Source organism: Mercenaria mercenaria, chromosome 3, assembly GCF_021730395.1.
Source record: "Mercenaria mercenaria strain notata chromosome 3, MADL_Memer_1, whole genome shotgun sequence".
Lineage (NCBI taxonomy): Eukaryota > Metazoa > Mollusca > Bivalvia > Venerida > Veneridae > Mercenaria > Mercenaria mercenaria.
In genome coordinates this window covers 724,254-739,727 of record NC_069363.1, presented here as the reverse complement: position 1 = coordinate 739,727, position 15,474 = coordinate 724,254, and the positions used below count along the sequence as shown (strand labels likewise).

General features: G+C 32.0%; 1 protein-coding gene across 1 annotated transcript in view; it reads right to left on the bottom strand.

The window, feature by feature from the left end:
• Nucleotides 1-266: 266 nt before the first annotated feature.
• LOC123525034 (arylsulfatase J-like) overlaps nucleotides 267-15,474 on the bottom strand; it is a 75,122-nt gene continuing 59,914 nt past the window's right edge. Inside the window, exon 9 of the mRNA XM_045303712.2 lies at nucleotides 267-1,234. Coding sequence (XP_045159647.1) covers nucleotides 1,002-1,234 — 233 coding nt within the window. The 3' untranslated portion in view covers nucleotides 267-1,001. The remainder of the gene's footprint in view (nucleotides 1,235-15,474) is intronic.

Sequence of the window (15,474 nt, the reverse complement as noted above, 5' to 3'; positions counted from 1 at the left end):
AGTTAGATCTTCGGCGGCTCATATTTTCACTGTGGCAATTTGATAGAAGACATTGTGACGGAAATCATTTCTTCTCCACCACTGATTCATGATTGGATGTTGGTAGTTACTTGTTGAGAACAGGTTTATACTGCTACAGAATCCAGGAGCACTGCTTAGGTGAGCAATCCGCCGATACATAACTGAAATACTGCTGAAAGACGGCGTAAAACCGAAACAAGAAAACAAAACAAAGAGACATTATAATGATTTACTGATATGATCTATAAAATATTTATGATTTATTTTACATTATACAAGTATTTATTATTTATTTCTATGAATGCATTTCATTTTATATAAGATAAAAAAGAAATAATATACAAACTGTCATCATTCAAACCTGAAATAAGATAAATACGTAAATAAACTGTATACAGACAGTCGCAGAGGCAACAGAAAACCTTTGTTGTTGAATCGGTTAGTTAATTAAAGTAAACTGTCAAGCTAAAAAACACAACTCATTTGAAAGTTAAAAGAATGTGTAAATTTTTAATGTAGTATTTAAGAAAATAAGATATGTCTTTAACAACATCTATTTGTTTAGAAAGGTTTTAAACTGGTTTATTTTTTAATCGATTTTTTGTTGTTTTTAGCTCTTAAAGTATATTATAATAACACGATTGAAATGTTTTGTAAGGCACACTCCCAAGCTTAATTGATGTCCTCACATATCAAACTGCTACTCGTCTTTTGTAAAATAACATGTGTAATAAAGTCAACATTATTGTTAGAACTTTTTTATATTCCTAAAACATTAAATGCAATAAGAAAATATGTCCTTTTTGTATTGAACAGTCTATGGTTGATATATGAAAGAGAAGTATGTACAAATGTAATTGACATGCAAATCACTAGATGTAGCCCATGCACACAAAAAGTAATGTTTTTTTAAAAAATATGTCAGTTTTGGCATTCAGATGACAGCCGCTTCAACAAGACAAAAACATTTCATTCTTCCATTACTGCCACGGTTGCCAAAATCCATCATGATATGCTGGGTTTGCACGTGAATCCACTCTAGGTATTTGACATGAAACTGAACCTTTGTCATATTCTTCAAGTCTTTGAAGCATATTTTCTACAATTTGAGGGAATTGCTCTGACAAATCTTTTTGTTCAAATGGATCGCTCTCTATATTAAACAGGCAGACGTTATCGAGATCAGTGGACTGTTTTTTTCTTGAGTCAGGACCTTAAATGTAATGACATTGCAATTTCATATTTATCAATAAAAACTGCTAGCATGAAGCCATTTAGATTTAATTGCATAATAATGCATTCAAAATATTTATAAGAGTAAAAGAAGTAAAAGCAAAACCCCGGTGGTATTGAGATGATCAAACACAAGCAGAAGAAGATAACTGTATAACAACACATATTTTAACACTGTTGAAATTTAAATCTCTGTATTGTTCAGTTATTTTTCAATACCATTTAATAATATGCACAATAATCGGAACGCTACGAATTCCTTTGTAACGTTTCTATGTCGTTGGCATCGTGTCCTGTTGCGTATCATATAACGTTTCGTATAAACAAAATCTGTGACATGTAATTGTCACTGTGCAACGTTAAACTCAACAACATTACACTTTTATTTTCAAAACAGTTTACAGATGTTTCTGTTCACAAATAATGGTACATGATACTACATTAATCAGCGTAATATACATAGTACGAAAAGAGTCAGGAATATGTGCACCAGGTATAAGGCAAGAAAAAAAAAGTATTATAATTTTTCTTTTAGTGGGGGTCTGATAGTGTTGGTAGCGAATGTCTATGGCGTCTTTACGGCATCTTTTGTTTGGTCTTGGAATGTGAATATGCATTTATTAAAAATAAAAAATAACGTATTTTCATTTGTTTTATGGTTGTTTTTAAGAAATTGCGTAGATTTGGTTACGTCTTTAAATATTGGGTATGACCAACCTAATGGCAAATGTTTACAACAATGTAAGAACAATATACAGTATCCAGTGAGAGACTTGTATGCAACACTTAAGCAACTTATATCGTCCTTTGTTTTATAAATCGTGTATGCTTCATGATATTTCCTCAAACTCAAGTGATACAAATTTGATGGTCACTGTCCAAAAGGGTTGCAGACCATTCATTTTAGTATATATTTTTGATAAAAGAAACGTCAAACTATTGGTAAATAATCACAAAATACAAAAGGTTACCCTAACCCTAACAAAATACAAAATAAAGCTATGAATGTCATGTTTTCTAGGTGCCTCAAGTAAAATGATTTTATGAGACAGATTTTTTACTTCAACATTGAAAAAATTAGGTCGAGTCCTGCAGGAATGCTTTAAATAGTGTTTGCTTCAGTCAAAAATAACCTTTGGATGAAAGTTAACCCTACCTACATTTCTTCCACAATCGAAAGAGTAAAGGCAAAATAAAGATCGTTTACTGCATGTTACTCAGTATTTGTAAATATGTCTAACTTTGACTCCTTCTGATCAATTCACTTTGAACAGCAAGATTTCACTTTTCATTTTTGAGCAATAAACCAATAATATGCCTTCAAAAATGTATAAAGTAGTAAAAAAAATAAAAGGAAAACAAAATCTGGTCCCAGTGGGGCTTGAACCTATGCCCCCCCCCCACCCCCCTCCTCCCCCACACACACATGTAAACGCAACCAATCGGGGATGTAAGCTATAAACCTACCAACTGGGAACTTCTTTATTACTGTAGCTACAGTTATCATATTTCTATCAACTCTTATTATTTTGATCTTAAAATTATCCGAGGCTTTAAATTAAAGCTATCTTCAATTGTTAAGCAATGAGATTTTTCACATTCAGAGCGGGGAATTTTGTGTTTAAACCAACTGAGGTGAATGTGTAACAAACCGGGTTTTGTGTATAGACGAAATGTGGAATTGTGTGTTTCAACAAAACGGGGAGTTAGTGTACAGACTAAATGAGGTACAAGTGTATAACTAACCGGGTACGTGTGTGAAGTTGAAACGAGGAACAAGCTATTAAAATGGTGAATGCGGAAGCTCATGTTACATATCATATATATGAGAAAAGAAAATCGAGGGACTTTATTTGATTTGATGGGTTTTACGCCAATTTAAACACTATTTCAGTTATGTCAGGTGGGCAGTTTACCCAACAATCGTTCCTGGAAAGATCAAGTACTAGTACTCGAGCTGCCATCTTTCTTACATAAAGAGACCTGGTCGGTAGCAAGGATTGAACCAATGCCCCTTAATCAGTGAGTATTTAAGTGTGATTTTAAGTCAGCGAATCTAACCACCCGAAAACAGGCGGTAAGACAATAGAGAAAGTTCTATATTCTGTATGTAGGTACATGTAGCACGTCAATCATTCGACATTCAATCAAAAATTGTCTATGTCCAATGTTAGTATTAAAATAACTGTTTATGACAAGACATAGAACAATCGAAGACAAAACCAGACTCATGATGCAGGGACATAATAAAGCACAAAACAGTATCTGGTTTTATAAATTGTCTGCTTAAATCACTTTACATTGCCTACAGCAACTTTTGAACTTCGATTCTTTCACTGGTTGTAGGTGCAGATAGGAATATCCGACCTCGAGGGTAACTGTTTAGGCGGTAACAAGGCTCTCTGCCGAGTTACCGCCTAAACAGTTACCCGAGAGCCGGATATTTCCATCTGCACCTATAACCAGTGGTAGAATCTTTTTCTTGCATATCGGTTTCAAGAAATAATAATAAAAATAAAATAAATTGAACACCTTTTTATTTTAGAACTATTTCTTATGGCAGTGAGAAACCTACGTCCGTAAGCAGGAAAGACGTCATGACGTTTCAAAACAAACAACAATGTTTAGTTCCGGTTTTGTTTTACCAGTTGCAGCGTAAGGTTATGATTTTTTGATAAAATAACGTGATTTGAATCAAGAAATATACTATCAGGAACCAATAGGAACTGTCAAGGTATTGAATTTTCATTCCGTTTTTTAAATAGAATATAAATTACTACACAAATCTTTTACATATAATTATGTAATTCTTATACGTCATTTACAGCACGAGAGTCATCTTACACCCCGGGGTGTAAGATGGACTTTTCAAGCACCGGTAAAGATACCGGAAATCCCCGTCTGGTTTGCAAGAATAAGTAATATTGTATGTTTTAGTTCCTTCATTATGTTTTAACCAAAAAAATTAATTAGGCATTCACAAATCTCAGGGCGGATACAGGATTTTGTGTAAGGGGTGTATTTGTAGTAGAACAACTAGGAGGGTCCGTGGACATGTCCCTATCTCCCCCTCCCCCACCCCACCGGAAAATTTTGAAAACAGTAGATCCATCTGGTGCATTCTTGGCGTTCTGAGGTGCTTTTTTGGTATTGAAAAAGCACAGGTTTTATGATAAAATCAACCCAAATATCATGCTACGTGTAGTCCATGTTTTAATGACTCGTCAGACTTATTCTTGCTTAAGTATCCCGAAATGGAATTTCTAAGCCCGATTTCTGAAGATTTGTATGGGGAGGGGTTATTAAAGTTTATTAACGTAAAATAAAAATCTTTATAGGAGCTCATGCAAACTTGTCGGACATTTATTGTGCGGGCGTAGCGAGCAGGAAAAAATGCATTGTTTACAAAAACAAAAGACAAATTGCCTATGCGAGCAAAGCGAGCGATAAAAAATGCATATTTATATTCTCACCCAGAACAAATGATGAATTACCTATGCAAGCGTAGCGAGCGAGAAAAAATGCCCCAATCCCTGGTTCCGCCCTTGAATCTGTGCTAAGCAGACAATTTATTTTTCCTTCAATTCTACTCGTTCAAAAGACAGAATTAACAGTCAAATATATTAGTGTGGTTCCTTTAAAAACCATTTGGATTAACGAAATCATGCATACAACAAAAACACAGACAACTTATTTGGATAATCTCCCAATATGGCATTACAAAAATGACGTTCCCAGAGTAGGATATCAACTCATGACTCAGGCTTGAGACGAAAACAATAGTAGTAGGTAATTAATTTGAATAAGATAGAACTGAGACAAACACATGACTCTAAAGCAGGAAGAATGACAGAAACAAAGCATTTATTTTTATTTGCGCTTTTCTCTCCGATAACAGGTTAACGAAAACTTGATTTTCTTAGAAAAAAGAATTTTGCGATTATTTAAATGCAAAATAAAATTTTAGGTTCGATATGCGGAAACAGGAAATAAAAATCGGGGAATCTTAATTTAAACTCCGCAATGACTCGCAGTCCCTGACTTTTGCATGAAAATCGGTATTTCTTGCCCGGGAAAATAGCAATCAATATTAAAAAAAGACTTCAACAAAGTTTACAGCATTTCCAGTCATAGTTATTTTGTTTCCAAACTATTATCCCATATAAAGGTTTTGTTTTTACCCTTTTTTTTTTTTAGAAAACCAGGCTTCAGTAAAACGTTGACTTTACATAGTTAACCATTCAAAATTTGTGAAGGTCGTGTATTCGAATCCCACGCTCGTAAGTCTTTTTCCCAATTTTGTGACAATTTTTCCTTTAGAACCTGAACATGATTTAATTGCAAACAAAACTATCTGGAGTTTCGATCAAGAAATTGTATATAAAGTAAAACATTACAAAGGTAGGAGAATGAAAACTGAAGCAACAGCTGAAATTACCACAAAGTTTATCAGTACTCTATCAAAACAAAGTACATGCAGAAACGGAATGCTCGTGTAAAAATCGTTCTGATCAAGGAAGATTAAAATGCAATCAGTCATAGGTATTTTAAATTCATGATATTGTTGTTTTAATCAAAACGTTTATATCGTAAGTATTTTTATGATTATTATATATTTGTGTTTTCCTCAATGCTATTAATACCAGTAAATCATACGTATGCCACTGTCAAAACTAAAGATAAATATACTTGCACCCATAATAAATACTGCGTTAATGTGTCACCGAATAGGGAAATGTCTTATTTTGTGTTGGTTAGTTACATGAGTGAAGTATGAAATAACCATATATGTAACAACGAATAATATCGTTATGTATTTAAAAGCTTTATATTCAATAAACTCCTTCAATCGCAATAAAATTTCTCTGTTTTCAAGTTTCAATCAAACGATTAGTACATGTATAATAAGTTGTGAATTCATACAATGCGTTACATATTGTATTTTCTAATACCTCGGGAACTCATCTGTAGAATACTGTGATTGTTTCTATTTCATCAGCACTGTCAGTTCAATCACCAATAATTTTCGTTCTTTATTTCCCCAAAATACCACATAAAATGCTACCACAATAAGCGCACGGTGCGATGTATCACTGAATGAACAAAACTGATAAGCAGGTGAGTGAGGTCGTTCCCACCCCGTCCAACAAACAAAATTTCTTAAAACATGGCTTTGATCAAATTGAACTTCTACGGACCTGAAGTTGAAAAAAATATCATGTGCAGATATAATTGTATGTCATACTCTTCCTTTTTGTAGAATGATAGGAATGTCAGTGACAGAAAAAAACTCCTTTTGGTTAATGAGCATATGCATTGTACAAATTACCCTTGGGTATGTCAGCAACGCACTGAAATTTTGAGCTTTCAAACTTTACCCGTAAATGGTTTTGTGTAACAACTTAATAACATTTATAATGCTAAAAGCGACAGTTTATAAAGATAAGACGCTTATGAAAATATAGCAAATTCATGATTAAGTTTTAAAAAAGTGTGCTTCAGGTTGCAGAATCTGGGGACAATTTTTCTGTAGGGTATATCTGTTCGTTATGTGAACATCAAATTTTATTTCATTTACTTTTTTGCATGAGAATTGTTTTGCTGTGATTCCCATGTGTTTAGTTGATGTCTCACAATTTCTATATTTTTTGCCAAATGATCCTAAACCCGTGCAGCCGCAGCATTATCATTTTATTTGAACCGTCGTAAAGTACAATTATTTCGGACATGTACAACACACTTTATAACCTATGCTATGTTGAAACATTTTTCTATCATGAATTTCTATACTTCGATCGCTAAACAAAAAGTCGCGCAAAAATAGCATGGAATTCCCGTGTTAAGTTGCACGAGTTAGCTATGATCTAGGCTTTAGAATTTCCAGGTGTTTAAACAGTTTTAAGAATGTATTGAAGTCAGATCTTTGTGTCATTTTCTTTGATGTGTAGTAGATAAAATCAATCAGATAATGTACTAATGTTATGATTAATGTGGTCTTTAAATTTGACAAATACTTAATAAAATAAAACTGTATTAAACTATTTCGGCTTTGTAGTATCACTACTCTTCAACATACGTAGATAATTGCGTAACAAGTTGACAGCTGCTTATACATGTATAAACATCGTAGGAGGTAATGACATAACAAATGCTGTTTCAAATGCAGCACAGGTTGTATAGAGGTATTAGTATCTTTTTTACTTTTGGTACATTTTTACATCATAGATTTCAACACATCGCGATTACTGAACAAAATCAGCGCGAAAATAGCATGACGATCCTGTGTTAAGATAATTCCATGAGTTAGCTACTGTATGATATAGGTTTTATTTTTTTCACGTGTTCTTAATCAGTATTTTAAACGTACTGGAGTCAGATCCTCATATGCATTTCTTTGATGTTTAGTAAATAATATCAATGTTAATGTACAAATGTTGTTGTTCTTTTTTTTACAAATAACGAAACTGTATTAAAATTCTCTGGCTTTGCTGTATTAATTACTGTTGAATTTACATAGGTAATTGTATTATGAGCTGAATATATGAACATCTTTGGAGGTATTACTACATTTATTTTTTCAAATGCAACACGGTAATTCAAAAGGAAATAGTATATTTCAGCACCGCGCCTGAAGTTGAGAGTTTGTTAAATGCGATGAATATACATAGAATGTATGTATATTTTGAGCAGTGTTCCTGTGTATTATGATATTATCAGTTTAACATTAGTATTGTCAAATCAAGTCATTAACTTAGAAATAAAAGCGCATAACACAATAAGCCGGAAAAGATGCGCGGTAACATAAATATATAATACTGTCTTGTGAACGTAAAAAGATATTTTATTGGTAATTGATGAATTAATCAACATAATCTTTTCACTCATAAGCTTATAATGACGAAAGCATATGTTTAACTAGTGAAAATAATTTAAACCTTTGTGTGTATGTACTACGAGTTGTATACAGGTAAACTGGGGAACTGCAGTAAATGGCGAAAGATACTCACCGTTGTAAAATTCTGATTGTGTGTGAGATATGTGTATGACCAGAACCGGCGTACCGGGGAATAAATTTCTGTCGCTCAGAATCAGCTCAAATTTCGAGGTATTACTAATTTGAAGGTCAGGAGTAACATGGTGTTGTTAAAATGAACTGGGGAATTCCCCGATTCCAGGCGTATCCCCAGTACGTTGGTGTGTATTCATACGAAATTACCCAGTTGGCAGCGTTTACAAACTCACACACGCACACGCACACACACGTCCCTGAAAAAGTTTTAATGAAAAAAGGTTTACTGTATGAATTTAATACTATTCAAAAAGCGATACACTGTTACATGGGTCAAACCTTAATGTCTTCTTTATCGTATATTTTAGTTTTATTTTACTCTCTTATAAGAAAAAATCATTACCCTATTGAACTATAATTTATAATCAAACCGATTACCGACTTGTATTGTATGGACATATACTTGCAATCAGTACTAATTTTGCTATTTAAGTTCATTAATATGTGCCCGTACAGTGTAAATCTTATAACTACTCATGTTTGTGAGTCTGAATCTAATAGTTAAATTATAAAACTAGTCAACACTGCTAAACCACTGGGGCCGTATTCATAAAGCATCTTAAGTATAAGTTTTGACTTGAGTTGAAGATTTTACTTAAAGTTTGTGGTGATTTCAGCTTAAGTTTAAGTAAAAACTTAAGTCCTTTTCATAAAACAGCTTAAACTTTAGAAATGACTTAAGTTAGAAAACAAAATGGCCTCGCGAGTACGATTAAAGTGTTGTTTTGTCAGATAAAAGCACTTTAAGCATAATTGTGCATGTTGTATCTGTCTGAAATTAATGTTTTCGTCCACAATAAAAGCCAAGAATTACTTATTAAGTTGTTTTATGAATAACAAATATACTTAAGTACAATAAATTTTTTACCTGAGTAATACTTAAGTAATTAATCAATTTCTTATGCTTATACTTAAGATGCTTTATGAATACGGCCTCTGGTCTTAACAATGTACTAAATGCGAATTGTTTATCATTTTTTGTCCAGTTGACTGTATTTTAATTCAAATGAAAATGCAAAAAAAAAAACAAAAACAAAAAAAAAACAGTTCTGATGGAATAAAAGAATTGTATTACTTATTTTAGATATCGTTTAATTTATGTATCCTCTCAGACTTCGTAAATATGCGACGTTTTTAAGAAAAATACAGATTGAATTAACAATATTCATGAAAAGTGATATTTAATAAAATGTGCAGAAAGGCAGACACTTTTTACCAGGGTACCGAAACTGTTTTAAATATTCGAAGGAATTTCAGTTTAAACTAGATAAATTGACAGGGTAAATGTTGAATTCTGCTCAACAGTTGCTAGAGGGCGTGAAATGTAGCATTGAGCTTCACTACCGTTTATTACAGGTTCAATCAAACCGAGCCTGCAACATTTTCGTTTTTGCCTTGTTGAGCGACCTGTGGAGTTTCCACTCTATCTATTGCATTAAACAACTTGAAAAGTACAAGACAATTTCTAATACTTAAAAGACTCTCAGAAAGGCATATGAATTAATATGGTTATGTTTTCACATTGTATTGTGCATATCAAAATTTCAATATAATGATCAGTTAGATATGGTATTAACTAAGATCATTATGTCTGGATTTGATATTCTAATAATTGTTTAATAACAAAAAAGATCAACACAAAGGTCATTTCTGCTAATCATGCTTTCCATGTTTCTCTGAAGAGAAAGCATTAAACGAATTTACACCATATTATTTATCCATTAATAATGATAAGACTGGAAAAAAATGAGTGAAGAAAGGTATATTTGATTAATTATCATCAACAGTTAAAGACATTAATTGTAATTAATGCTATTTTAAGCTATAACTAAGAAAATATCAACTACCTTGCCTGCTTCAAAAAGTCACATACCGGGTCAAAAAAAATCTACGGAAAGGTTAGGATGTACCATATCAAAAAATAAAAATAAAATAAATCATGGATATGGCTGCGATTTGTATGTTATGACTATGATATGTGTACTTATCGAAATCAAGTTTAGAGGTCCCTCTGCAGTTTATGAATTTATAACAGCAGATTTGAAAGAAAACAATACTGCTATTTGCTATATTTGTGGAAAAAGGACCTCCGTGGCAGAGTGGTTGAGGCCGCTGATTTAAAATCACTTTGCTCTTCATCGATGTGTTCGAGGCTCACTCGGGACTATTAATTCTTCATGTGAGGCTTACAGAAGGTCGGTGGTTCTACCCAGGTGCCGGCTAGTGATGACATAATGCATATTAGCCAGTTAACTTTCAGATAAAACAAATATAGCTTTTCTGGTCCCAATTAGTCAAAAGACAAAATTGTCACTTCTGATTTGCGAAACATGAGAACAGAGATTTGAGTATATATAAGCAAATGTTGAATTGGTACGAAGCGGTAGTACAATTCGGGCTCGGATATAAAGCAGCATCGAAACTAATCTTACTGGGCTAGTGGACGTCCTGTGGCATGTGCGAGATCGTTTGTACTACTAGGCACTTTGCCGTAATTGGTCTTGTATATTGTGTGGTGATTTAGTTCGAATAAATTCCCTATACTATATATATTCTTTTTGAAAAAATGGGGAAGAAGTTAATAATCTAATCATTACAGCAAGGTAAACAATATATACGGATAACGCTATTCACCTAGCTTAGAAAGTAAATATGTTATGTACATCGACGAAAAAAAAAACCCTCTTAGGTTGGGCCATAGGGTAATTTTTGCCATCTGGAAAAATTAAATATGTCACCGAAAGACAATATCTTTGTTTATTGGAAAAAAAATCTCAAACGCACTTTTTAACAGAATGTTATCTTCAATATTCAAAACAATTATACAATCTTTATAATAATATTCCTTAAGCTCCTGGAAAGATACTTGCTCTAGATCAATGAATTTCAAAATACAACAAAACTATTTCAAAAAAGTTCAAATAGTAAAATGCAATGTACGCAATCTTATCTTAACTTTGATGAAAAATACATAATATGATGAAATATTTAATTTCAAATCACATATAATATTATCTTTTAATTAAAGAGGATATAATGGAACTTTCAAACAAGGAATAAATCGAACTTTCTTTATTTTTTATGCAACTCAATATTCGGTAAAATCACGAAAATTCCAAAAAACTGAATGTAAGAAGAAGGATTTCTAAAGTATGTAGTCAAATTTTCATTTTTTTTTTCTTCTACAATGTTTAATAAAAAGTATTTGGCATTCAAAATATCAAAAAATAATCACATATAAACAGTTTGATTTTAAACAGGTCTTGCAAAGCTGGGAAGTGTGTTTCTGATTTATCAAAATACATAATGTATACGATTCATTATGATTTCATCATTAAATATCAAAACCTGACAGTGATAGTCTTTGTTAGTAAGTGCCAACGATGCCTAGGTTTTTTTTACAAAGACAAAGAATTATCTTACATCAGTGCTTATAGCCCTAAAAGTAATTGCCAAAGTTAAAGAAGTTAACATGGAACATATATTAGAACAGTTATTGTTAGAAGTTACATGATTGAATGAAAGTCACAATACCTTTAAAGTTATTTTGTTCTAATAAGCATGATATTTCAAGTTATGTTATTAGTTAGAATGAAATCAAGCAAAATAATAGCGGACTTGGTTTCATTGGGTCTGTTCATGAGAGGTTATAGAAAGAACAATATCCCTTATGCCCCGTAGCACCAGCTTAATGGATCAACAATGATATTTATATAAAATACTAAATATTCCAATTATGTAACATGACTTCTTTTGAACATTTAGTCATATCTGAAACTAGCTTATGCCAGAAAAGTGTCTACGTAAACTTTTCTGGCATAATCCATGCAAATGATAAGAAATACTGGTTTGTATTACTTTATTGTGTAAGCTGCTTGTCTTTAAGCTCATAAAGGTCTTGCTTTCGTTAAAACTGCTGATAAACGTTTAAATGTTACTGTATCTATTTGATTTGTCTTAATACTGCATATTGGTGTACTTTATTTCTGAATGATGGAATATATATAACTGCTAATGGAGGCGGTAAACCAAATTGTCTTGTCATGCAAAATGTTTTTTTTAGAGTAATTTTACTGATGGCCTATTTTTTCTTTCGCATAATCTTCTAATTTCTGAAAGTTGTACTAGTTTTTATTTCAATTTAGGAAGTAATGATAGGCAGGTATTACTAGATATTCTAATTATTTTATTACAGACACATATTTTTGACTTATTTCTTTAGGTCTCGATATCATTTATATGATAATGTAATATAATGTTTAATTCAATAATTGTCTTGGATAGTATTAAAATGATGGTACTCAAAAAGTGGTTATGTGTGTTAATTCTACCTGTAGAGCTGGTCAAAACAATAATAGTATTATATAGTATTCCATGGGATGCCGACAGTGGACAGTTATTTCTATCTTAATCAGTAATAGCAAAAATTAATATGAAATGATAGGAAGATAACAAAATATCGATATAGAGAAATTAAAGAAAGAAGCAGTACGACATCTTTTAAGATAAGACAGAAATATAAATTGCTATATATTTTTCCTTTTTTTTTTCTCTAGAACGATCTCATTCAATTAATGTTCTTTATAGCGATGTGTTAAATAAATGGGAATATTAAAAACATGTTTAAGAATTGAAGTCTCTTTCTCTGTATTTATATTTGATAGACATCAGAAGATACGCTATTAAGCAACAATTCGAAATTCTTAGTACAGACATCATATCTTGACATAAAAATACAGTGAATAATTAATGTTTTGTTTAAAGCATTGACTTTAAATCTGACTTTAAAACAGGTATTTAAAATTGTTTATCATAGAAAATTGCGTTAAATATTTATTTATACCGCTATAATGTATTCTACTTTTTCACACAGTAGTCTGTCTTGAAATGGACAGACGTATGAAATAATTATTCCAATAATGAAAATTTTTGTTACGATATTGCTTGAACAATTTTGAATTTTAAATAAAATATCAGACTTTGTAAAGCTTTTGTACTCTTAAATTTTACCTGTATCTTAGTATTTTATGATGTGATTAAGTGCAAGAAAATCATTGCATCTGGATATATAATGCTTCTAAGGGATTTTTGTTTTGTTTTGAATAAAGTAATCATGGAAAAGACAAATTAAATGTAAAATAAGATTGATGGACCAATGCCTTTAATGTCTAATTAGTAGTTTGAGACCGTTATCAACATACGACAGCAATGTCACATGAACAGCATTTATTTGCTCGTCGAAAAGTGTAGGAAAGTCGAGATGCATTAAACTACTGATAATCACGAACTGTATGGATCATTTATGTGTTGAAATGATAAGCGTATAATGACGTTAGGTAAATTAAGATGTAATAACTTCGTCTTAAAGACGATTTATTATAAGGCAAATGTTCTGAAATATGTTAGTTAATATTTAAATCAAATATATTGTTGTCTATCATATTTTCAAATTGAAGCAAAATAGGATACTTTAGTTTTTTCCCAGGTAATTTGATAACACCCCTTGTAGTAAGAGACCAGATAAAGGGGCATTGTGGATAGAATACCTGTATTATATTTTTGTTGGGCTCAAAGTCTAACCGACACACCTATAAGCCATCTGGTAACTTTCCAACTTTGATGCTGGAGAAAGCCAAAGGTGCACTCCTTGCATTATTTTATCACGAACGGACACCTGGGTAGAACCGCCGACCTGCCGTAAGCAAGCTGGACATAAAGAACACGACGAATTCAACGTCCCATGTGTGACTTGATCCCACATCGTCAGGGACAAGTGATTCGAAGTCAGCGGCATTAACCAATCGCCTTCGCTGTATTCAATGGTCAAATTTTGTAAACAAAACTCTTTCCACTACCGTCCATGAACAGGCTCATTCAAACCGAGTCTGCAACTTTTTCGTTTTTGTCGTGTTGAGCGACCTGTGAAGTTTCCACTTTTTCTATTTCACTTAATTAAACACACTCTTCTTTGCTTATGAGTGACTGAACACTTTGAAACATACCCGAATTTTTATTCACACACACAAATGACTTTATACAACAGCTACTTCTTTCTACTTGAAAGATATGTTTTATAATATTATGGTACGTATTAGGGTCCAAAATTGGCAAAAAATACCCTGTCATAACTCCGGGTAGCTTACTTTTGATTACAAACTGCCAGAATGATTTTTTTTTTTTTTTTTTTTTTGTATACAGATTTTGATTGCATGACATTGCAAAGGTGACTTGCACAAAGACAACTTAGCAAAAATATTTGAGCAGTTTAGAAACATAAAAAAATCTTCAGCGATATTGTCTTGTCACAGAAATCAGTGAACTACGTTACCATTTTCAGCTGAATATTTACAAATCCATGTGTGTATAGATATGTATTATGTTTAGTCTAGAAGACAGTGAAAACAAGAAAAGGTATAGTATGAAATTAGTTCGTTCATATGTCTTGATAAATTAAAAACAAATCCCTTAAAATCGATATCTCGTTGATTCTACATTATTTTATGAACTATATATATACTATACATTACTTCTATATGCAATAAAATCAAAGATATGCATTCTCAATACATACATATTAGTGAACAGTAGCAAATTAAAGCAAAACAGTTTTTCTGTGAATAATGTTTATTAAGTCAGAGAGACTTAACCTATTTTTGTGAACTACGTTACTATCAAATTAGCAAAATGTCTAATATTTAATCCTAGAACTATTTAGATAATTAATAAATTAATTAATTTCAAACGTTAAGGTTAATAAAGTATGTATACGGTGTTCCTTATTGAAAAATATTGTGTAATTTAACACACTATTTGGGACTAAATCAATTTAAAACAGGTCAGGTCTTTTTAGATCTGGTATAGTCTAGTAAGGTAGTACCGCGCTGTCCGGGAAGTTTATATGTCATATTATTCAGGTTTCACTTAGACAATATCGATATTTGTCTGATTTGTATATACCTATGTTTCACTGTATTTATTATTTATTTGTTTGTGTGTATTTACAGCTTTTTACCTTGCCTCTCTGGAGGGATGTAATCGATGAATAAAATACTAGCAAACTCAAAGGTCGTTACAGTAAAAAGACTGTGTTTACCAGCAAGTTGAGGATAAGATTGATCCCGCTAAGACTTCCTCAAGAAGAACAAGAAAAC